The 23388-nt window shown below is 33.3% G+C and overlaps 1 protein-coding gene across 5 annotated transcripts in view; it reads right to left on the bottom strand.

Moving 5' to 3' along the window:
- Positions 1 to 2400: 2400 nt before the first annotated feature.
- The window catches only part of SENP7 (SUMO specific peptidase 7), a 171048-nt gene continuing 150060 nt past the window's right edge, over positions 2401 to 23388 (bottom strand). For all 5 annotated transcript variants that reach the window (XM_082654076.1, XM_082654074.1, XM_082654077.1 and 2 more), the window contains 12 exons: positions 23170 to 23349; positions 21714 to 21976; positions 19878 to 20011; positions 18345 to 18461; positions 14513 to 14635; positions 10381 to 10473; positions 9625 to 9749; positions 8227 to 8279; positions 6508 to 6551; positions 6343 to 6411; positions 5533 to 5683; positions 2401 to 3447 (listed from right to left, as the gene is read on the bottom strand). In XM_082654076.1, coding sequence (XP_082510202.1) covers positions 3310 to 3447; positions 5533 to 5683; positions 6343 to 6411; positions 6508 to 6551; positions 8227 to 8279; positions 9625 to 9749; positions 10381 to 10473; positions 14513 to 14635; positions 18345 to 18461; positions 19878 to 20011; positions 21714 to 21976; positions 23170 to 23349 — 1490 coding nt within the window. In that variant the 3' untranslated portion in view covers positions 2401 to 3309. The remainder of the gene's footprint in view (positions 3448 to 5532; positions 5684 to 6342; positions 6412 to 6507; positions 6552 to 8226; positions 8280 to 9624; positions 9750 to 10380; positions 10474 to 14512; positions 14636 to 18344; positions 18462 to 19877; positions 20012 to 21713; positions 21977 to 23169; positions 23350 to 23388) is intronic.

Below are 23388 nucleotides of genomic sequence, written 5' to 3'. Positions count from 1 at the left end.
ATTGTGAGCATTAAATTAGTTAACACACAGAAAATGCTTAGAAAAGTACCTGGCACCTACTAAGCACACAATATAAATGGTAGCTACATAATAATAACTTTGTTGCTTAATTTGCTATTACACATGAGGCCCAGTGTCTTTATCTACGTGAGTAATTCTTAACCAAGAAAGTAAACTTTTTTTTATCTTTACCACAATGGGGGACCAGATAAAAATTTTGTATTAGGGCAGTTGTTTTTATCAAATAAATCTAGTAGAAAGGAATTAAATTAGTCAAAAACCCTGTGGAAGCTAGGATTTACTATCAAATAGCAATGAATTTATATCTTATGTACCTCTGGTGAAGTTCTCTGGAAAAAAAAAATGTTTTGTAAAGATCTAAAGCACATTTCTCTTCAGAATCCTAAACTAGCCCTGATCCTGATTTCTCCAGTTTCCAAAAGGGACGAACTCAGTTGTAAGAGTACAGACCACCTGGGTGGGTGCAAACCACACCAGCATAAGAAAGCCTCATACACACAGAACCAAGTCTTTTAACAGCCCCTGGGCAAAGTTTGCAAAGTTCCATAAGGACAAGGTTAGTTACAAGAGACTCTACAGAGGGAAGAAGGGGCCCAGGTTTTCCTAAAGAGTTTTAAAAAGTTCTGGTCAAGGAGGGCTTTGGGGTATGCATGTCTACTCACAGTTCTCCCAGTCCAGACAGTTCAACAATTAGAGGTCATTTTCACAATAAAAGATATATATATATATATATATATATATATATATATATATATATATATATATATATATATATAGAATACAAAAGACATTTCACATTCATTTTAGCTTAGTACTTTTCCAAAGAAATACTATTGAAAGAAAGAAAACACAAGATAATTTCCTATTAAGAAAGGGCTTAAGCTTGGTGTTAAGCTAAAAGTAATTAAAGCATAAATTAATAACTTTATATGACTACAAAGTAGGTGACAGTGGAAAGATGAGGATAGAATGTAGACTGGAATCAAATTAGAAAGGGCTCTGTATGATAAGTCTAGACCTATTTTCCCCCTAACACACACACACACAAAAGCTGATTTTAAGAGGTATTAAACTTTTTCTTAAAAAAAAGAGCTACCATTTTTTTATCCCAAGAGTTGTGAGAAACAGTATTATCTTCTCTAAAAAGGCTTTCCCTGTCTAGTGACAACCCTCTTACTACCTCTCTACCACCTCTCACCATCTCCTCGTGCTCGCGCTCTCTCTCTCTCTCTCTCTCTCTCTCTCTCTCACACACACACACACACACACACACACAAACCCGAAGGCTGAACACCCTCCTGTGCTCCCAAAAAACTCTATGATTGTTTCTAACAGGCATATTAAAACTGTTCATATGTCCATTTCTCCCATTAGGCTATAAATGACTTAGGAATAAGAGCTGTCATTCCGTTTTTTCTACCTTGTACATTGCCTGCTAGTAGTAGACGCTCAAAAAATGTTCCCTGAACTACCAAAATTACCACATGTCTGCTAAAACAGAAAAATTAATCTAAGCATCAATTATATGACATGCACTGAGTAACATACAATTTAAAATCTATTTCTAAGAATGGCTCACATTTCTTAAGGAAAAAAATTACACCTCAATTTAATGAATTGGAAACATGTTTAATATAAAATGTTGATATTCTCAAAGCATTATTTCCATATGAATTTAGGAAAATGAATTTTAAACAATCTTCAAAACATGGTAAAGAACAGCGGTGTCTTTGAAAAACATACAAACAAAAAAGTTAAGAAGTCACAAGGAGATGTATTAGATACTTGCTTTCCCAAAATTAGATATACAAAATAATTAAGTCATCTAAAAAATCCCCTCCCCCCCCACAGAAATTGGGAATGAAACATGTAATTATAACCATCTTTATAGGAAATCTCCAAAGGACAAATATCTTGAACAATATAAAGATGATGACAAGATTAACAGAAACTTAAGGACACTAAGGCTTAACTGACAACCTCAATTCACAAGATTTTGAAATAAAATGTTCCGACTTTTAGCTTCATCTTAAATTGCCTTTGCTTCACTGCTTTATATACAGTAACAGTGTAAAGAGATGCTTAAAACAGAAGATTAAAAAACATTTTTCTTGTCTGAGAAAATACAATATAATCATCCCCTCAAAATATTCCTGATAACATTAGAAAGTTATGAAGTGTTTAATCATATGTAATACCACCATCATCACATCAATTCAGAACTGTTACCTGAATGTTTAACAAAAACTTATGCTCCATGGGGATCACATGTCCTTATAAAAATACAAAAGCAATGAGAGTAATCTGGCTTTTGCAGATGAATACTGGGTAAACAGCTATAAAATTATGTATTTAGTCCTAACGATTAATATAGAAGACTTTGAGGATATTTTTTTAATTAAAGTTATAAAGTCACCAATTTTATCTTCTATACTTACAGAAACTGTGTACATATATTCTGGGATGTCAGAATAGGACAGAAGTCAATATTTATATAGCTATACCTCAAATAAACTAAGTTAAGCTACATATACAATTTTTAAAAACCTATTTTGGATAGCTAAATTTTTCTTCCAAATTTCACTCTGAATGAATGAACTAAATTCTCAGATCCCCACACATGACATCAAAAGAAATGGAAAACAAACAACAATTAGAATAGAGTAATGGTTCCACCTAGCAACTGAGAAAAATAAGCTGCGCATTGAATGAGTGAATTTTTATCACCTTCCTAACATTATGTCTTCTCTCACACTATACAGAAGGGATGCCGTAAATGGCATTTTCTGAAGCCTTGATACTAAATTCTTTAAAAAAAAAAAATACACAGTATTCATATTGCATGCTTGAGCTGCAAAGAATAGAATTACATTATAATGTGACTTGTCAACGAATTTGACAAGCACTGGGGCTGGCACCAGGGAGGACCTAACTCCCTTCAACTCCCAGTTATGTGGAAGTACAGATCACATAGTTTTATTATCTATAAAAACATTCCCACATGACATATGCTATTGCATAATCCAAGCATATTTAATCAGAAAAATATCAAATATTTATGAAATTTTAATTTCTATCTAATGACTTTATCTATATCACCCCCATTTCCACTCCATCTATGAGATCCTAACAATCCTAATATTATATCTTATATATTTTAAATAATGTACAGTGACTTATAAAACTACTGCAAGTTATTTTCTTCTCTGTGAGCTGGCTAACACAAATGCTGATAAGCAGCTTTCCAGTAATCGTATAGAACATCTGTGTCATGTTTGTACAGATTAACTAGCTACTGCTGCCCTTCTGTTGCTGTAAATGAAGTTTCAAAATGAGCTCTCGAATATCTTCCCGTTTGGTCTTTATTACATGACGAGGAAACCATTTCTCCAAATGAATTGGAAGCTCAAAGTTAACAATAGGATCCTAATGAGAGAAAAGACAGAGTGCAATCATTTTAGCAGTATAATTCAAATTTGTTTTAAGCTCATTTTTATAAGAAATGAGAAACTGCTAACTTTTTTAAATAACAGCTTTACTGAGATATATTTCACATAACATACAATTTGCCTAAAGTATTCAACTGAATGATTTTCAGTATATTCAGAGTTGGGCAACCATCACCACAATCAATTTTAGAACATTTTCATTAAACTGCTAACTACTGAACATCAAAATTAAACACCATATGTTATGCTACAATGCATGTTTAAGTGAATTAGTGCAAAGAGAATTAGTAAACAGAGAATGATTCAGTACAATGCAGAAGTCAGGCTGGTTTGAACACAATTTTTTCCAACATGTTAATATTTTGAAACTATTGAAACGAAGAGGAAGCCTTAGCAGTATATGAAGAATCTCACATAAAAAATAGAAAATCCTGCAGAAGTACCTTCTTTTAGTCCACGAAATAGCCAATTTAGTGGCTTAAGGAACTGATATATTTTCCATTATGTTAAGCTTAATAAGGAAGTTGCAAGTTGCAACTGCAAAGACAATTCTGCCTGTGTTTAAAAAAATAAATGAGTAACTGCTGAATAAGACTACCCCTAGATCATGTTTACAAATTTGATGAAACTATTAGAAGCCAGATGTAAGAAGGACTTACATCTTAAACAAGAAATTAGGAGTCCCAGAGTATAAAGCTGAAATGAAGGACTGACTGTGATTCTAGGGGCAAATCTCAGTGGAGATTTAACTGTGCAAGTGTTTTTATTAGAATTAAAATTGTATTTCTTATGGCCTAGTTACAGAGTTCCACAGGTTTTGAGTGGTCAACCTGAAACCTATTTTCTTCAATCCACACTCTGTTATATTAGTGCACAAATTTGTGAAACACGAGATTTAGTGTTCTGAGGTTTTCCCCCCAGCAATCTTAAGTGGTGCTACCACCTATGTTAGAAGTATGTTCTACTGACTGAGGCTACATAAAGTAGAATTATATAACAGACTCAGACTATGTCATGTAATAAGGCACTTTGGATATCTAAAAACAAAATCAAATCTCTTTGGAAAGAGTATTAGAAGGCCAGAACTGTCACCCTATAATGAAGTTCCAGTCTAGAATAAAAAAGGAAAAAAAAACAGCATAACATGTTTAGTGGTTTCCATAATGTGTACCATGTTCTACTGTATATTATCAATCCTCCCCAATTATACCAAAAGTTAAAACTGCATACTATAACCCTCATGCTTTGAAAGTACCTTTAAGGATTCTCCAAACAAGCTTCTGGTCAAAAATACCTTTTGCTATACCTATCTTCATAAATAATACTGGTTATGACTGAAGTAATGAGCTAACAGTTCAAAAAGCAGAGTGATCCCTTGCTATTTAAAATTTCTTTTTAACATTGCTACAGTTCCTATAGAGTCTCTGATGAGCTAGAAAATAATACCCATACTCCTCATTGTACTTATGTAGTTTATGGTTTTCTGAGCTTCTTCAATACACAAGTCTTTGAGTTTTGAAAATTTTTCTTCAAATTTGTGTCTGCCTTATTTTCTCTCTCCACCCCTAATCCTTCTGCAACTCCAATTACATGTAAATTAGACTTTTTGACTGTATCATACTTGTCTCTTATGCTCTGTTCTCTTCTTTACATTCTTTTTCATCTCTGAGCTACAGTGAGATACTTTCTATTGTCCTTTTTTAAAGTTCCCTTATCTGTCTTCTGCTTTATTCAGTCTGTTATCAAACCCATACAGTAAGTTCTTAATTTCAGATATATCATTATGCATTTTCAGTTTGAGAATGTCCACTTGACTTTTTTTTTAGCAGATTCCATTTTCATCCATTTTGTTTATCTTTGACTATTTTCTCCAACATATTAATCAAATCATTTTAAAGTTCTTATCTTCCAACTCCAATATCTGGGTTATATATGGTTCTATGCCTTTTTTTTTCTTATTTCTTGATTACCTCTAACATTTTCCTGCTTCTTTGCTTGCCCAGTAATTTGTGGTTATATGCTGGTAATTGTGAATAAAAAACGTATTTATGTCTTTACATACCTTAAAGAAGCTTTCCACATATTGCAGTAAATATACTCCACAATCACTGCTATTATCTTGTTTAGGAACTTTAGGGCATAGGTCCACCATGTTTGTTTTGCTGAATTCACGATGAGTTTTTCGTTTAACTTCCCACTCTACCTCTAAATACCTTAAATCATCAAAAAGTAGAGTGACTCGAGTAGAAATTTCTTTACTATTATGCAACAATTTCACAAAAATGGAAAAACACTTGCTGCCAAATATATGGCCTCCAGCCACATTTCAAAAGACTTAAACCTTAACAGCACAAATTATAGTATGAGGCTTCAAAAGTGCTACTTTAAATAAAATCATCTGAGTTTCAAACTAAAAGCCAGACTTTTTTCAACAACTCAACTTTCACAAATCATATACATAAGTCACTTATATTACAAAGTAAACTAAACAAATTATTTTTAAACTTTAGTTGCTAGTTTTTTCCAGATCCTGTAGGAAATTTAAAAATTACAAACACACATGCACACACAAAATAAGAATGTAAAAGAGTTCTTATTTTTTCCTAAAGTGTTAACTTTTGACAACCACTAATATTTGCAATGCTCCTTTGTAAAATTATGACTTTTGTTCAGTTGCGAATACAAATTCCAAATTGACTTTTGATATAATCCTTGAGAAATATTTTACACATAATGGGGATATTTGTTATTAATTAGATTTACAGGCCTCATCTAAATAAATAATAAAATATAATTCCTGATATAATCTTTTCAGTAATTCTTAAGGCAACTTAAAAATTATTGAGATTTTAGTAAAATTGTCATTACTTACTCTCGTAAATTCTGGACTGTGTTTTGTACAGAAGCAGCTTTCAAGGAGTCTAGTATGAGAATGCATGGCCTATGAAAATCACAGGAAGAAATCAAGATGTATATATTCCTATATGAAGTAAACCTATGTATCTGAAAAGACTCTATTATTATAGCATGTACATACCTTTTACACATTTTCTTTGGTACTGACATATTCATCTCAGGACTCTGAAATAACATGAATTTTTACGACTTTGCAATTAAAGCTAGTGTGAATAAATTAATATTCAGTTACTCTTTAAAATGTTTCAAATAGGGACTTCCCCGGTGGCACAGTGGCTAAGACTCTGTGTTCCCAATGCAGGGGACCTGGGTTCGATCTCTGGTCAGGGAACTAGATCCCACATGCATGCCGCAACTAAGAGTTTGCATGCCACAACTAAGGAGCCCGTGTGCCGCAACTAAGGAGCCAGCAAGCCACAACTAAGGAGCCCTCAAACCACAACTAAGGAGCCCTCAATCCACAACTAAGGAGCCCACCTGCCACAACTAAGGAGCCAACGAGCCACAACTAAGGAGCCCACAAGCCGCAACTAAGGAGCCCACGAGATGCAACTAAGACCCAGCACAACCGAATAAATAAATTAAAAAAAAAAAGAAATAGAAAATGTTTCAAATAACTTTAAAATTAAAATTTCAAATAAGAGTTCTTTTCATCATCTAAAGTGAGCCAACTTCATTTTTTTTTAATTTATAGATTTCTTATACTGGTGAAACAGTAGTTTACGCACTTTTACATGTGACCTCAAGAAGTTATGGAGCTTTAACATGGTCTAAAAAACAACATGGAACTTGAATTACTTCTATTCAGAGTTGCCATCTTAAGCAAAGATGAAGAAGTTAACTGAACCTGTCCTTATACACATTCTCTTAATTCAGTATATGATATCAATAGAGACAGACTTCTTCCCTTTGAAGCATAAGAAGCAGATTATTAATGTATACTAAGGGACAAGAGATGGGGTATTTTGTTATTTTTGTTGATAAATTTAAGAATCAATAGATCAAACTTTAATATGCAGAACTTCTCAGCACCTTTATTATTCTAATATAACAGTGAATCTCTAAGAGAGGAATAGGACACAGGGTTTACCCAACTTAACTGACCTTAGAATCCTTTTTATCATAAACTGCATCTTAGAACAAGTATTCCATGGAACCCAATTTGGGAAACCTGGCTCTAGAGGCAAGAAGGAACTCCCCTATTCTGCTGCTGTGACATCAGAAAAGGAAACCTCCTTCCTTCTGCCCACCCCGTACCAGTGACAGTAAAGACACAGGCCTCTGCCAGGGAGGCTGCTGCTGTCTGTATGTACTAAAAAATAATTAGGTGTCTACCTTAATCAATTAAGATACCAAATCTAGACCATGAATATCAGTTTAGAGGTCCATTTAAAGAAAAGTTAACAGTAACTATCTTAGCCTCAGGAGTCGTATGGACTGACCATGAGTCTACTTTGAATGATTTATACCAACAATTTATAATAATAGAAAGTGGAATATAAAATATAGGTAATTAATTACTCTGAGTGCAAAAACTGATGACATAATGAAGAATAAAAGTACATTTTTCCATAGAAACTGAAAAAGTAGTGGACCAAGATGATCAGATAAACTATAAACAAACCTAGGGAGTTAAAGTAAGCTAAACAGATGCAAAAAGAATAATTTCTCTTGTTCTCTTTACTACCCCAACGAAATATTCCAAAGAATCATAAAACAGCATAATTTAATTATGGTACACCAATATCCATCATAGCCCACCTAGCTATGCCCTATTTTCCAGATAAAATTGTTATATTCATGAGTTTTCCTTCCTTCACATTTATAAAAACACACTTACTTGAGAATCTTCTGTACCCAAGGATAGTGCTGAAGAAGTATGCAGATCATTATCTAGTTAGAAATAACAAAACAGTTATGTGTGTTTATTTTATGTCTAATACAAAGTATTTAGATAAGTTTAAATTGTAATTTGTATGCATAGTAGTAACTAAAGGGAAAAAATACCTGGGAACTATTTAATTTTTTTTTATGGTTAATGTTACAAAAAAATTCAATCGATGGATAAAACTGACAATGCTTAATTGGCTGTCATCACATAATACATACACCCCAGAGCCAAAACTTGAAATACCAGTTAGCTGGGGCCAGTTTCCTGTAAAAAGACAATCTTCATAGATTGCTTACTTATCAAAATCTCTGCTGTTTTAATGTGGAGGAGGGTTAATTTGCCTAGTAATAGTTCTTCTAACATATGATCATAGAGTGTTGCATAAATACACTTTTGCAGCATAGGAGGATTAGACAAAATAGAAAGTAATCAGTTGCTTTATCAGTCTTTCTTTCTCCCCCACAAGAGATAGGTTTTGGCCAGTATTAACGGTAATGGCTATTATTAATTCTGCTTGCTGCTTAGGCTACAGCTATAAAATACAATTTGATTTTTTTTTTCTCGAAGAAAGTAGGCTTATTTGCTTACTTAAGATTTGGGTTGTAACATAAGAAAAATCATGGAAGAATTATAAGAGACCTGCAACTACCTAACCAAATTACTAGTGTCAACAGGAATTGTGTTAATTTATATTAAGAAAAAGAAAAGGGCTTCCCTGGTGGCGCAGTGGTTGGTAGTCCGCCTGCCGATGCAGGGGACGCGGGTTCGTGCCCTGGTCCAGGAGGATCCCACATGCCGCGGAGCGGCTGGGCCCGTGAGCCATGGCCGCTGAGCCTGCACGTCCGGAGCCTGTGCTCCGCAACGGGAGAGGCCACAGCAGTGAGAGGCCCACGTACCACAAAAAAAAAAAAAAAAAGAAAAGAAAAAGAAAAAGAAAAAAGGGGAGATTTCAATCTATGCCTTGAATTCTTAGAAAGATTATTTTATAAAAGATTTATAAAATAAGATTTATAAAATATTTATAAAAATAATTTATAAAAATATAAATATTTTATAAAATATTTTATAAAAATAATAATTTATAAAAAAAGATTTATAAAAATAATCTTTTAGAAAGATTATTTTATAAAAACTGCTATGATAAAACTTGATATAACAGTAAAACCTGACAATTACATTTTGTTTATACATGAGTCTTGGGTATCTATCATGAAAATTTCAGACATTTCTTCTAATAAACTAAATGATAAGAAATAATTATACTATCCTTTAACTTCATATTGTTCTCTATAATCATTTTACTGTTGCCAACATTATTAAAAACACCATCCACATTAAGTTTATCACCTATTGTTTTGTTGTCATGTTGGGATTGCTGAGCCTGGGAGTGCTGGGATATAGTTTGTGGAAAATCTTCATACACAGCTTCTTCTAACCATGGAAAACAAATGACTGCAAGATACCAGTGAGACCTGTTGAAAAAGAAATATAATCTTAATAACACAAAATCTAAACAATGTAGAAGAATAGGTTCTAGAACTATAGCTGAGAAGGTGGGTATAACAAACATCAATTTTGAAGAAGTCCACCGTGGTATCTGAACACGATTCCAAAACTAATTTAAAAAGCACTAAGACTTCTTAGGATGAAATCTGAGTAAGTCAAACTCATTTACTTTTATATAATTAGTGTTTCCTGTTGAGAATCTGCTTTAATAAACAAACAAAGAGACTTATAGCATCACCTTTTTTCTGTTAGTGCTTAAAGACCTTGTTCTCTTAAATATTTGAAAATTTATCCTAAAAGCTTTTGATTGTTTTGTTTAGAAAATCTTTTCTTGAGTCCCACCTCAAAATAAACTGAATGTCTAAGCCATTATAGTCTTGTGGGCATTTGTCATTTTTTTTCCCCACTATTTACAATATAAGTACTGTCAAACCAAAATCCAAGATAAACTCATTATTTTAGCTAGTTCTTTAGAAAAAAATTAAAAATAATACCTGGGTTTATCTACTCATACTTTTTACTGATTATTAATCTAAAAATGCACAAAGTATGTTTCTGTACTCTCCGATTTTTTTTTAAATAATCTGAAATACTCACGACTCATTTACAGGCACAAAGATGTAATCTTTATTAAAGATGTTTATGTGACGAGTCCATGTTCTTACTCTCTTATGTCTTCTCTGAGCCATTCTGGGAACAAAAAGATAGATATATTTGATAGATAAAAAATTAAAAATTTAAGATAAGGATTTCAGGGATCTTTTTTATACACTGAAAAATGCTAGCTTTAGTTTATTTAACCATCTTCTTCAAGGTACATAATATTTAACAGACTAGAAAATTATCTCATTTTATTAACTCCTGGCTGTTTTTAAATATGATCACTATTTATAAACAATAAAGTATGGATAAAAGAAAGGCAGCAATTCATAAAATGCTTTACAGATTCCAAAAGTGTCTCAGCAACTGAATATAAATAGCTATACCTATTTATTCTATTTAGTTCCACCTGGGCTGATATAAAATATTATCATTAAACCTTAACAGAATTGTCTAAATGTTATATCTGTGATAAGGGAGGTGTTAAAACTTAATGGAAGAGGAGGGATGAGGTATATAGTCTTAGATTTTTAAAGATGAGACTCATCTCCCTTTATTTCATTTATAAGAATATTATAGGACAATGAGTTAAGCATACCCATTATCCACCCTTTATTTCTTTGACAAATATTTATTAGGTTCCTAAGAACAAATAATGAAAATCACTCACACTGCCCTAAAAGGATTTACAAAATAATAAAGGCAGAAAAAGACTACAACAAATAATTAAAATATAAGTGTCATAAAGGATACAAAGGAATTATGGTGATGGCATCTAGGAAAAACATGAAGAAAAGGGTTGGGACACATGAATAATAATTCCTTTTCTTTACCTCATTAGGGAAGTTAAAGAAGGAAGATATCAAACCAAGTTTGGATGTCAAAAAACGTTCTAGGAAAGGGATAGCATTTCACAGTGGCATAAAGGAGATGGTGATATGTGACTTCTGGCTCAGTCCCACGAAGGACCTCTTTTTAGTCAGAAAATTAAACAAATCATCAAGTTCTTAAACATTTACATACCAAGTAACACAGGAAACAGACATCTTTGCCCTATCCCTGTCCATGTGAATATCTAACCAAACTCACAGGAGTAGACATTGGGAGTAAGAATGGGGCTAAAAGATGAGGTAGGAATTAGTCACTATGCAAAAGATTAACTTCATAAAATAATGAGTCATATGTTTACCAAATTTTCTTATTTCAAAATGACCCAACCATTACAACGATTATAAATTATTATTTTTACCTAGTGCAGAGTCTCTTAATTTGTTTTCCATCTGAAAGATCTTAAGGATAGACACCTGGTTTTCTTTTGTCTTGTTATGTTGCTGTTTGATAGATTTCCTGATTATGCTAACCTTATTTGATTGGGAATACATTAGATATTGGATGGGGCAAGGATGACAGGAGAGAATACGGGGGCCGCAATATAATCGCTTATTCTCTGTTCCTAACTGCATGGAAAATCCTCAACTAATGTCTAACAGTTCTTTCCCCATTCAATAACATACATTATTATCTTTCATTATGAGTTCCTAGTATGTTCTAAGAATTGAGCAAAATGCACCAAGCATAGAGTAGAAAATAAGACAGATGAAGTCCCTGACCTCATGGAGCTTGTATTTTAGAATAAGAAACAGAAAATGAACAAACAAACAAAAAAATGATTAGACATCATGTTGTAAAATAAATTTAAAAGTGCCAGAAGAAGAAATTTCTGTCAGAAAACAGGAAAGAGCTTAAGCATATTTGAAAACTGAAAGGAGGTAGGCTGAACTGAAGTGCTATAAATAAGGGGAGAGAATGCTGCGAGATGAGTTTAGGGACATGGACAGAAGCAGATATTGCAGGATCTCATAAACCACAGTAATGACTTTGTGAAACATTTAGTCTGCTATTTCCTAACACTAGCAGTTTGAGCTTCCTGTAGGATTTACTGGCCATAAATTATGCTTTGTATCCCCTGTCACTTTGCTTCTGGGTTCTTTTTCTTTTTTAACCGATGTAGGGATTCTTTGTGTGAATACTAATTGTATACATATCAGGCTAAGCATTAGTATGAGTATTTGTGTGGGTGTATATGTAGGTATGTGTTCATATGTATATGTGTATGTGTATATATAAATATATATTATACATAAGATACATATAAGATCTATCTTACACTGGAAGATGCCACTCATCTAACTCAGTTCTGTATTATGTTTATATATGATCATTCATACAACATCTAAATTTTTTCTAATTTTTTAATTAAAATTTTTTTTTAATACAGCAGAATCTACCTTTTCATTTCCTCAGTTTCTACGTGGGTATGCCAAATGCATAATCTCCACACTGACTAGTAATCTTAAAACAAAATGTGGGATTAAGTGCATGGTGCCAACCATCTGTTTCTATACTCATAAAATAGAAGAGGAGGGCATCAGAAATGTTAAATATCAAATTTATTTAATAAATCTTCCCCTTCCATATATCCCTCTCCATTAACCCTGATTATCAGGAATATTTTCAGATTGTGATTTTCTCCTTAGTTGACCCTGGCAGGCCTTGTCTACCAGCACAAATTCCAAATCCATAAAGACACTCAAAATATAGATGACTACACATCTCAGTTTGTACAGGGCAGCCCCAGTATACATGGGTTGCCCAGCGTAGCTATTAATAAAGCCTCCTTTTATTCTCTCAAGTGTCCCAATTTAGGCCATAAGTTATATAGTTGCAATACTAAAAACAACAGACAAAGCTTGAACTTTGAAACTGGAAAGCTATATCCAACTTCGGATAACTTATCTAACTTCTTTAAGCTTCAATTCATAACAATAATGGCATTATGTCATAAGACTACTGTAGAATCAAACAAAATAACGTTATGTTCACTGCCATGGCTCCAAGCAAGTACTCAATAAATGTTAATACTCTCTCTATTCCTATCCTCCTTCTCCAACAATACAAGAAATTCAGACAGTTTACCCATTTAATCATCTTCTTACTTGCCTATTATTCCTATTATTTTAAAGGGATGAAACAGCTCTCACAGCCATTTTTTCAAAGGCAGTCCAGTATAACAAAAACATCTCTGGATTAGAGGTTAAAAGATAAAGATTTAAGTACCAACCAGTTCTGTCACTTACCAGAGTTCTGCCAATCTTTATTGGCCTGCTTCCTCATCTGAAAAATGCCTTACATACCTAAAAGCACTGTTATGGGAAGAAATAATGTACAAAAATGTACCTTGTAAAGTGGTAGACAAATGCTTACATTAACTTTTTTAAAAATAAAAACTCTTAATTTTACCATGGGCCTACCATATAGATTATCACACGAATTGTTAGGGGCAGGGAGAGGGGTGAAGTGGCTCCAGGCTCACAACTATCCAAGTTACTGCTAAGATACAAGAATTACTCCTTCCTCCTTTTTGCCTAGCCCCATCCACTGCTCTATAGGTTTTAGAATTAATCAAAAAAATACCTGGACAGAAATTCAGCTGATTTGTGGGAACATGGTATTTTTATAACGTTACATCAGTTTAATTAAATAGTAGTATGTTAGTGAGGGTCCAACCAGGAAAATATAAACCTCCCTATATATTTAAGACAGATAAAATGTAATGCAAATAATTGGCTACAGTGGTGATAGAAAAAGCGCAGTGCCACAAAAGGCAATCAGTGAGGCAACCAGAGCTTAGCATAGTAGGACAATGCTACATCCTTATGTTGAAGGGCAAAGTGAAGAAGTAGTACCTCCAAATGGAAGCTAGAGCTCTATCAGGTCTGTCCAGTGAAAGAAGGACCCACAGAGGAACTAGAACCACTACCAGAATAACTGCCCAAGGCAAAGAGGGTAAGGAAGAAACATCCTGACTTCTTCTTTCCTTGCCTCCCAACCTCCAATATCCCCCACAAAACATGCAATTGGAAATGCAACCAGTAAGAGTCAGCCTCCCTGTGATAGAGAACAGAACAGTGGAAGGGTAAGAAATGCCTCTCAGAGCAAACAGGCCCAGCACCTGCAAAAGTGGTAATACTGCTCACTCTAGGAAATACTGTAAGAAGTTATTTCACTAAGTCCATCAAAATAGCATGTTTTCCTCTTAAAACTTAAGTACACTGAAAGACTGACTTACGAAAGATTTGGATTATCTTCTGTTAAATTATTTTCCTTTCTTGTCAAGCATTTGTAGAAAAAGCTACTAAAAATGTGACTTCGTTCAACAAGTTCATCTGACACCTTCTCCAATATAAGATACCTGCAAAGTAACACCACAAAAGTAAATTATTTTTAGATTTTATCTGGTCTTCCTCCAATTATCTGTGTTCAGAAAATCTTCATTTTTATGTCCTATTAGAGTCAAAGCAATCTTGTAATTTGCTCTGATTTCAGCTTTTTTTTGTTCTTTAGTTACCTCACCTTCTATCAAGATCAATTAAAGCAGAAATTTTCCACATATTCATTTACTTAACAAATATTTCTCAAATTCCTAATATGTGCCAAGCACCATATTTATACTAGCAACATAAAATGAGAGGGGGCAAAAAAAATTCCTGCTCCCGTAGAGCTTACAATTCAGAAGAGTGACGGTACAAGGACATATTAATCAAATAATCATGCAATCAAATACAAAACTGAAACCATGACGCTCCGAAATAAATCTAGAGAAATTTTAATAACTCTGAGACATGACTAATCTCTAAATCCTTAGTCCATTTCTTTACTAAAAGAATTCTTCAACACAAGTTTATAATTCAATCACTTAGTGATTAAACCTCTCATAATTAGAGAACTCTACTATTGTTAATAGTTTATAAAGGTCCAAAAATGATCTTGGGATTGCTTTTTTAAAAAAACATAAAAGACAAACACAACTTGAATTTTTCTTAATGTGGTTATGTGGAGGGTATACTATGTGGAAGGCGACACACCTTAATCTTAATCTTACCTTAATCTGAATAGCGATAACATGGGTACACACATATGTGAACATTCATGAGCCATACACTTAAAGTTTGTGCACTTTCCTATTTGAAAGTTATTCATCAATATTAAAAATAAATAGAAAGTAGTTTAAAAAATAAAGTAGAATCCCCTCTGAAAAGAAGTCAAAGAGTCAGAGATACAGGCAGGTTCAGTGAAAAGGAAGTATAGAAAAATACTCTTAGAACTGAATCTGAAATAAAATTATATTAGTTAATTCCAATAAAACATATCAAAATTAACATCAAAGATGATCCAATTCATCTCACAAAATATAAATTTGACACTATTTAGGAATACAAAAACAAGTAAGATATAAGATGCTCAACCTTTAGAAGGAAAATAATCATAATGCTACCCAATAACTTTAAAATAAGGCAAAATATTATATGAACCATAAAAGAGATACAAATAAGGTATTATGAGAGTTAATAATATCTGTTTAAAACCAGGAAAAGTTTTCAAGAAGATAACCCTTGTGAGGAAGCTTGATAGAAGAATAAAATTTCAACAGGTTAAGGTAAAAAGAATATTCCACGAAGCAAGAGTAACACGGCATTAAGGCAAAAGAGTGAATAAGGATGGGCTTTGTTTAGTAAACTGTTTATAATTCAGTTTTGCTGGACTATGTAATAGGTTCAGGGTTATAAGTAGATGGCAGAAAAGACAAATTAGTGTCGTATTATCAAGACACTCAAATGCCTGACTGTGTTTGAACTCATTTTGACAGGTAGTAAGAAATTAATAAAAGTTTCTAGTGAGAATAGCATTCATGGAGTAAAGAATAATAATGGTGGTAATAATATACTTAACAGATAGGAAAACAGAGATAAAGGATATAAGGAGACTGTTTTAAAAGAATAATAATTTAGGTAAGATAAGTAGTACTAAAAAGATCATGATGACAAAAGAAAGACAATAAACAAATCTGAGAGACCGAATCTACTACTCAGGCAACTGAGTATGTAGAGAAGGAAGGGAGGGTAAAGAGTCAATGATAATGAAAACTTTACTCCCAGCCAAGATGGAATAACAGGGATCAGACTTACACTCCTATTTGAAACAAGCAAAAAATCAGACAAAACACATGAAACAATAGTTTTTAAAACACTGGACGTCAGGCAACAAAGAACAGTGACCCTTGAGAAACGGTGAGCTCCGTAATTGCCTCAGCTTACTGCCTTGATAAGTTTCCAGGCTGCAGCACAGAAGGGAATAACCCAGGTGGAACATGGCAGATTCCCTGAGTTGAGGAGATGCTGAGAGTCAGGAGAGACTAAGGCAGCGAGAGTTTGCAGATCAGAATACTGGAAAAGAAAAAGCACTATAGACAGAGAACTTCAGACATCTGCAGAGTCCTCCTCAAGAATTTAGCAGAATATTGATCACTGCATGTACGTAAGGAAAATACCTAAGACTGGGGAAAGAACTACCTGAAAAAAGTAGAGGGAATGGTACCCAGCATTCACGCAGGTTGTGGGAATACTGCCTGCTGCTACCAGCCAGGCTGGAAAACCTCATAATTCATGAAGCACTGAGTAGAGTATTCAGAAGGGTCTTTCCTCAATAGTGGGGATTAATTTGTTGGGCTCACTTAACAAACCTTAAAAAGCAAGATCCTTAAAAGCATCAAACTGTTTCCAAATAATCTGTCTCAAAACACAATTCAAGAATATTTATAGGAATATACCAGCACCCAGTAAAAAAATCACCAGACATGCAAAAAAGAAGAAAAAAAAAATACCACTCATAATGAAGAGAAAAATCAGTCAACTGAAACCAACCCAGAACTGACAAGGACACTAGAATAAGTAGAAAAAGACATTAAAACAGTTGTTATATAATAATTATATTCCATATGTTCAAAAAGTTAGAGACATGAAAGATATGAAAAAGACCCAAACAGAACTTCTAGAGATTAAATCTACAATGTCCAAGATGAAGAGTAGATAATAACGTGAGATTTTTGAGCCTATCCTTAGTAGAATAAGGATAGCACTCTTAGTAAAACAATAGGGCTGAAATAATATGATAATAATAAATTGGTTTGGGAAGGGTCAGTGAAATAATTAGGAGACATCTTGAAATGTTAGAAATGTAGGTATAGGGATAGAGTACAAAATGAGGGCTAGAGACAAATTACTGCTGCATGAAAGTTTCTTTCTTACACATTCCTTCAGCTTGGCTATATAAAAAGTTGAAAACTATTTTTAATGGAATAGTTATATGGATTTTTAAAATGACAGCTAACTTTTACAGCACTTAAAGACACAATAGAGAACTACAGAGTTGTTTCTTTCTGGTTCCCAAAGTGATCTGTAATTATATAAGTACTTCCTTCACTATAATAATACTATAGTCCAAGAAGTATCAGTCAGGGACTTCCCTGGTGGCGCAGTGGTTAAGAATCTGCCTGCCAATGCAAGGGACATGGGTTTGAGCCCCGGTCCGGGAAGATCCCACATGCCATGGAGCAACTAAGCCCATGCGCCACAACTACTAAGCCTGTGTTCTAGAGCCTGTGAGCCACAACTCCTAAGCCTGAGTGCCACAACTACTGAAGCCAATGCGCCTAGACCCCGTGCTCTGCAACCAGAGAAGCCACCTCAATGAGAAGCCCGCACACTGCAATGAAGAGTAGCCCCCCTCGCCGCAACTAGAGAAAGCCCACGCGCAGCAACGAAGACCCAACACAGCCAAAAATAAATAAATAAAATCTAAAAAGAAGTATCAATCAATAGCAAGGAAAAACAAAAACAAATAAAACAAAACAACAGTAACTCTTCTGAAGTATATAGTATCTATGGGAAGTAAAGGAATGAAACTGAATTAGTCAACACCAGAAAACTTTAGTAGACAAAAATTTTCAAATCTGAAATTTTGGCAGGTTATTTTTAGCTAGAGTTACTTCAGAGATAAAGATATTTAATAGTCACATCAAAACCTGTAAAACAAATGACAAGATCATTTATCATTGTACTTACTTAAGGTAGAAATCAATGATTACATCATTAAGAAACTCTCCTTCTTCTAAGCACTCCAGATCTTCATTAGTTACTCCTAAGCCCCCTTTAGTAGGTGGTGGAGGATATACAATCAACCTTAAAAAGTAAAAATAAAATTAAAATATACTAATATTGAAAACTCTAGTGTCAAAGGGATTTGTTATATAGGACAATAACAGGGCAGTAGTATTCAATAACTAAAATGTGTAGGGTAAAAAATATTTGACATGATACAAGCAATTATATTTTCCTTCCTTTGTTTTCACAAGCTACTAATAGTACTCTCATTGAGTATCTTTTCATTTCCAATCCTTCCCATGTGGGCTAGTCTCAGTATTTGTCTAATCAATAGGTTATCTCACAGTCAATGACAATACCGTTGAGGATGTCTCTCTTCTGTACAATTTTTAACTTTCAACAAAATGAAGTAATAAAACATAGAAGATTCTCCTACACTCCAGTTTCCAATGCTAAGTTTGAATCCCCAAGACTAAAAGAGTCAACGGTCAAAAACAATGCTCTCCTACTGGTGGCTAGTCTACACCAGCAGCTGGACAATGAAGAATTACCATGGGAGCTTAGGAGGCAAGTTTCCCATAAAAAAGTGCTTACGATGCATAACTTAAAGAGAACATAAAGGATATAAATAATTAGAGCACAACCAGAAAGAAATGGAAAACAAAATGACAACTAATTAGGCATTTTTCCTTTGGCACCCTCTCTTAAAGCTCAGACATAAGAGCAGTTGTGAGTTCTGACTATAATCTTGGAACAGACAGGGTGGTACTCATTGCACAACTATAGTCAATAATAAAGGTATAATATGTACTTGTTGAACTAGAAAGATTCAAGAAGATAAGAATCATCTGCAGTTGATTTAATCTTGGTAACCGTGGCACCTAAATGAAATAACACAGGAAAATTTTAAGGGCTAAAATGAAAGTTACTATTTTATTGGCTATTTCCCTATCCTGTGCTTTCCTTTGTTTTTTTTTTTCTTTTTTTTAACAGAGAAAAGGAATCTTGAAGAGGAATAGAAATCACTCTCAAGTGCACAGACTCCCTTATGCTGCCTTACCACCATGAGAAGACATATAAAAGACGAAATACGAACAAAGAAGTACTTCTGAAAGGGAAGTTCTGATAAAGTACCCTAAATTGAGGCACACATTAATAAGCAATTTCACTTTCCCTATTATATATTCAGATACGGAATACATATTCTTAAAAACCATACTCTTCTATTCAAATATTTTCAATAAATGCTTTAATCTTACCACATTTGACATCTTGGCTACCATTTCTGTCTTATTAACATAAAACTAAATGAAATGGCATTGATTGTTTTCTTAATAATTTTTTTAACTTTTTAATAATTATTTCTATTATTAACTGTCAGCAAGAAAGTAAAACTCAAAACATTTAAAAAGGAAAAGTACTTAAAATCAGCAATGTGAATGAAAACTACTAATTTGCCCACCTATTACAAACGGGATATGACACAGTACATACTTCTGAACAGGTCCAGTGGGCCTGACTTCTCGCCATTCTTCATCTGGATTCAATGTAATAGAAAGTGAGTAGCAACCACTACTTTGCTTCTGTAGTAAGGTGTAAGTAGGCTTGGCTGTATCTGTATTTGAGGGCTGACAGAAAATGGCAAAGAAAAAGGTCTTATATGTGCACCAACACGTATTAACTCTCAAAAGGACAAAGTCAAAAGTTAGACTGGTAAGAGAAAATGTGACTAAAAGAAATATTGATACATACCAATGAGTTATATATATACTCTTAGAATTTCTATAAAGATATAACTAAATCAAAATAATACTTTGGATCAAAAGATACTATACAATGATCAAAGTTTAACCTGAAGTGTTACTTACAGGTCTGGCTTTATAATTAACTTAGGAATCTGAAAACAGTATTCATTTTGTTCAAAGTGAACAAAAGAGGTGATAAATAGTAGGAAAAAATTTAAATGAGAGACTGAAGAGTTTATAAGAACATAAATTGATATTTTATTATTAAATGGAAAACTATGATACAAATTTGTATATACAATGTAATTACCAGGCAAAATTTTTACAACATTATGCAAGACAGTGGTGAAGGCTTACATCTTGACTTCCACTAATGTGGCTTTCTACAGACCTTTAAAAAACCAGCTTAGCCCCAGACCAAACCCACATGAGTGTGTGTGTGTGTGTGTGTGCGTGTGTGCACACGCCCATGTCACAGCAAACTTAATAAATGCTTTTCTTTCTAGAGGTATTTGGCAGAGATACACAAGCCACATGTGTATTAGCAACCTCCTATAAAAATAAACACAGCATTTTAAAACTTACCATTAATTGTTCCAAGATAATTTTAGACTTATATTGATAAAAGAATTGCAAAAAACAAATAAGCCTCTCACAGATCCCCCTAATATTAACATCTTTTTAAACCACAGTACAATTATTAAAACTAAGAAATTAATGTTGGTATCATACTACAAACTAAACTACAAACTTTATTCTGATTTTACTAGTTTTTCCGCTAACAAATTTCTTTTGTTTCAGGATCCTACAAATCCTCAATCTTTCCTTGTCTTTCATGACCTTGATATTTTTTAAGACTGTTAATCAGTTACTTTGTAACTGGGTTTGTCTGATTTTTCTCACAATTAGACTGAAGTTATACAATATTGAGAAGAACAACACAGAAATGATGTACTCTTCTCCGTGCATGATGTGACAGGTACATTAGGTCAATATATCTTATTACTGGTAATGTTAACTTCAATCACTTGGGTTAAGGTGATGTCTGCAATGTTTCTCCACTGTAAGTTACTACAGTGGAGAAAAAAAAGTTACTTCTTTTTTGTAATTAATTAATATTTGGGGTGAGAGATTGATATTGTACACATATCCTGTTTTCCCTTAAGTTTTCATCCATTAAATTTAGCATCCCTCTGTGGACCTTACCTGCAACAATCATAACTATGATTTTTCTAGAGGTGGTTTTATATTTCTCTTGTTCCTTTTACATTTATTAATTGCAACGCTTTTCTAAGAAAGAATTGTCCCTTACCCACCTTTTTTTATGTTTTCATTCATCCAGTTATTTATTTGTATCAATATAGATTAATTGGCATTATATCTTATTTTTTCATAATAATCACAGGCTATCATTACTGATTTTGTTGATCTAACTGTTCCAGCTCTGGCACTGGGAGTTCCTTTAGGTTGGTTCCTGTGCTCTTTTGACAAAACACAGCATTCTGAAATCATGCTCATTTCAAAAAAAGAATTTTTATCGAACTGCCTCCCTCCCCCTCACTAATTATATTAATCATATGCTAACCTGAGATATTGATTTCATCTTCATTTCTTCAGCAGTAGCAACAGGGAAAGAACAAGTTGAAGCACAGTAATAATGAATAAAAGAGCTTTCTTTTGAAGAGAGGTTCTGAAATAAAGGAAGTGCTTGAACCCAAGACAGTGGATAAGAAAGCTCTAATTCTCCATTGGTTGTACTTATTTCTGTCATAATGTCTTGCAATTTCAATTCTTCTCTCTGTGAAATAGAACTGTGTAGCTCAAGGAAAATGAATTCAGTGGATTTTGCTATGAAAGAAAAAAGAAATCAGTTTTTATCAGTAGTGTTATTTTTCAAAGGGATTATAATTAAAATAATTATTAGTAACAATAAGGTTGGTATACAACTCAACAAACTATTTTGTATGTTAGTTAATAACCCAGGCAAATTAAATCCCAAAACAGGACATTAGTAACCTAGAACCAAAACTCACAATTTTTAGACTCCTACTACGTTAGAATACAAACTCCACAATGGTATTGACTGCTGCATCTCCAGTACCTGGCATTTACTAGGTGCTCTTAAATGTTTGTTAATGAATGTATGAATAGGTAAATGAATGATGACTAAGCAATTGTTTTTCTCTAGCCCTCTTCATATATCAAATCTACCAATTAAAAAAATTTCCATTCAGACACTTCCTTCAAAATCATTTTCTCTCATCAAATGACATTCTCTCCTCCCATAATGATTATAAATGGCTTGTGTATTTTTCCAACTTCTCTGCTATTTAATCATGAATTTTCCCAATTAATTTGGAAGTAATGAGGACAGCAAAATAAGTAATTTTAAAGACATAAAATTTAGTTCACTACTTAACATCTTTAATGTGCAAGGGAGTAGGAGGGGAAATGGCAGAGAGATTAAAGAGATAAGAAAGAAATTTACCAATTTGATTTACCCAATTCTAAACCAGACTCCTTTAGGAGCTGGAAACTAAACAAAGTTGGGAAATATCTCAAGATATTATATATTGATAGATAAGTGTTATGGGAGCACCAGAAAAGTATTCAACCCAGTCTTAGAAAAATGATACATAAGTAAATAAACTGATTTATCTTTTTTAGAAACTATAGAAAATGTTGAAGATAAAGACTTCTGTATTTTATTTGACTTTGCCACTGATTAGTTCTGTCACAGTTCATTATGAAATAAGGGCAAGAAACTCTTAAGACAGGTAGCCAAGGATGTCAAGTGACTAAAAGGTAAGGTAGTCCTTTTATTTTAGAAGATAATTTTAATCAGTTGAGTAAAATTAAAAGGAGAAATTAAATGAATAAAGTATCTTACGTAATATCAAGGGATAAATTATTTTGAATTCAATGAACTTATTTCAATTCAATGAAATAATTACATTCTACTAAATTATTTTAGAGGAAAATTACTTTATTTATAGGACTTCTCAGATTATCCTGAAATTTAGAAATCTTTTTATACTCACATTGCTGGCTTAACATAGAGTTTTCTAATTGGGTCTGAATCTCTTGAAGATAATTTGAGGAGACCCAAAGAAAGAGGATAGCATGACTTCTTTTACTGTGATCATCATCTTTATTTTTCCATAACCCAAACCGCTTTAAATGTGTAGTATCCACTAGCAATGAAATCTCATGCAGGGACACTGTAATAAATAAAAGATAACAAGGTAATAAATTAATCT

Source organism: Grampus griseus (assembly GCF_964374135.1).
Source record: "Grampus griseus genome assembly, chromosome: 5".
NCBI lineage: Eukaryota > Metazoa > Chordata > Mammalia > Artiodactyla > Delphinidae > Grampus > Grampus griseus.
The sequence above is the reverse complement of the archived record's forward strand: the minus strand, read 5'-3'. Positions and strand labels throughout refer to the sequence as shown.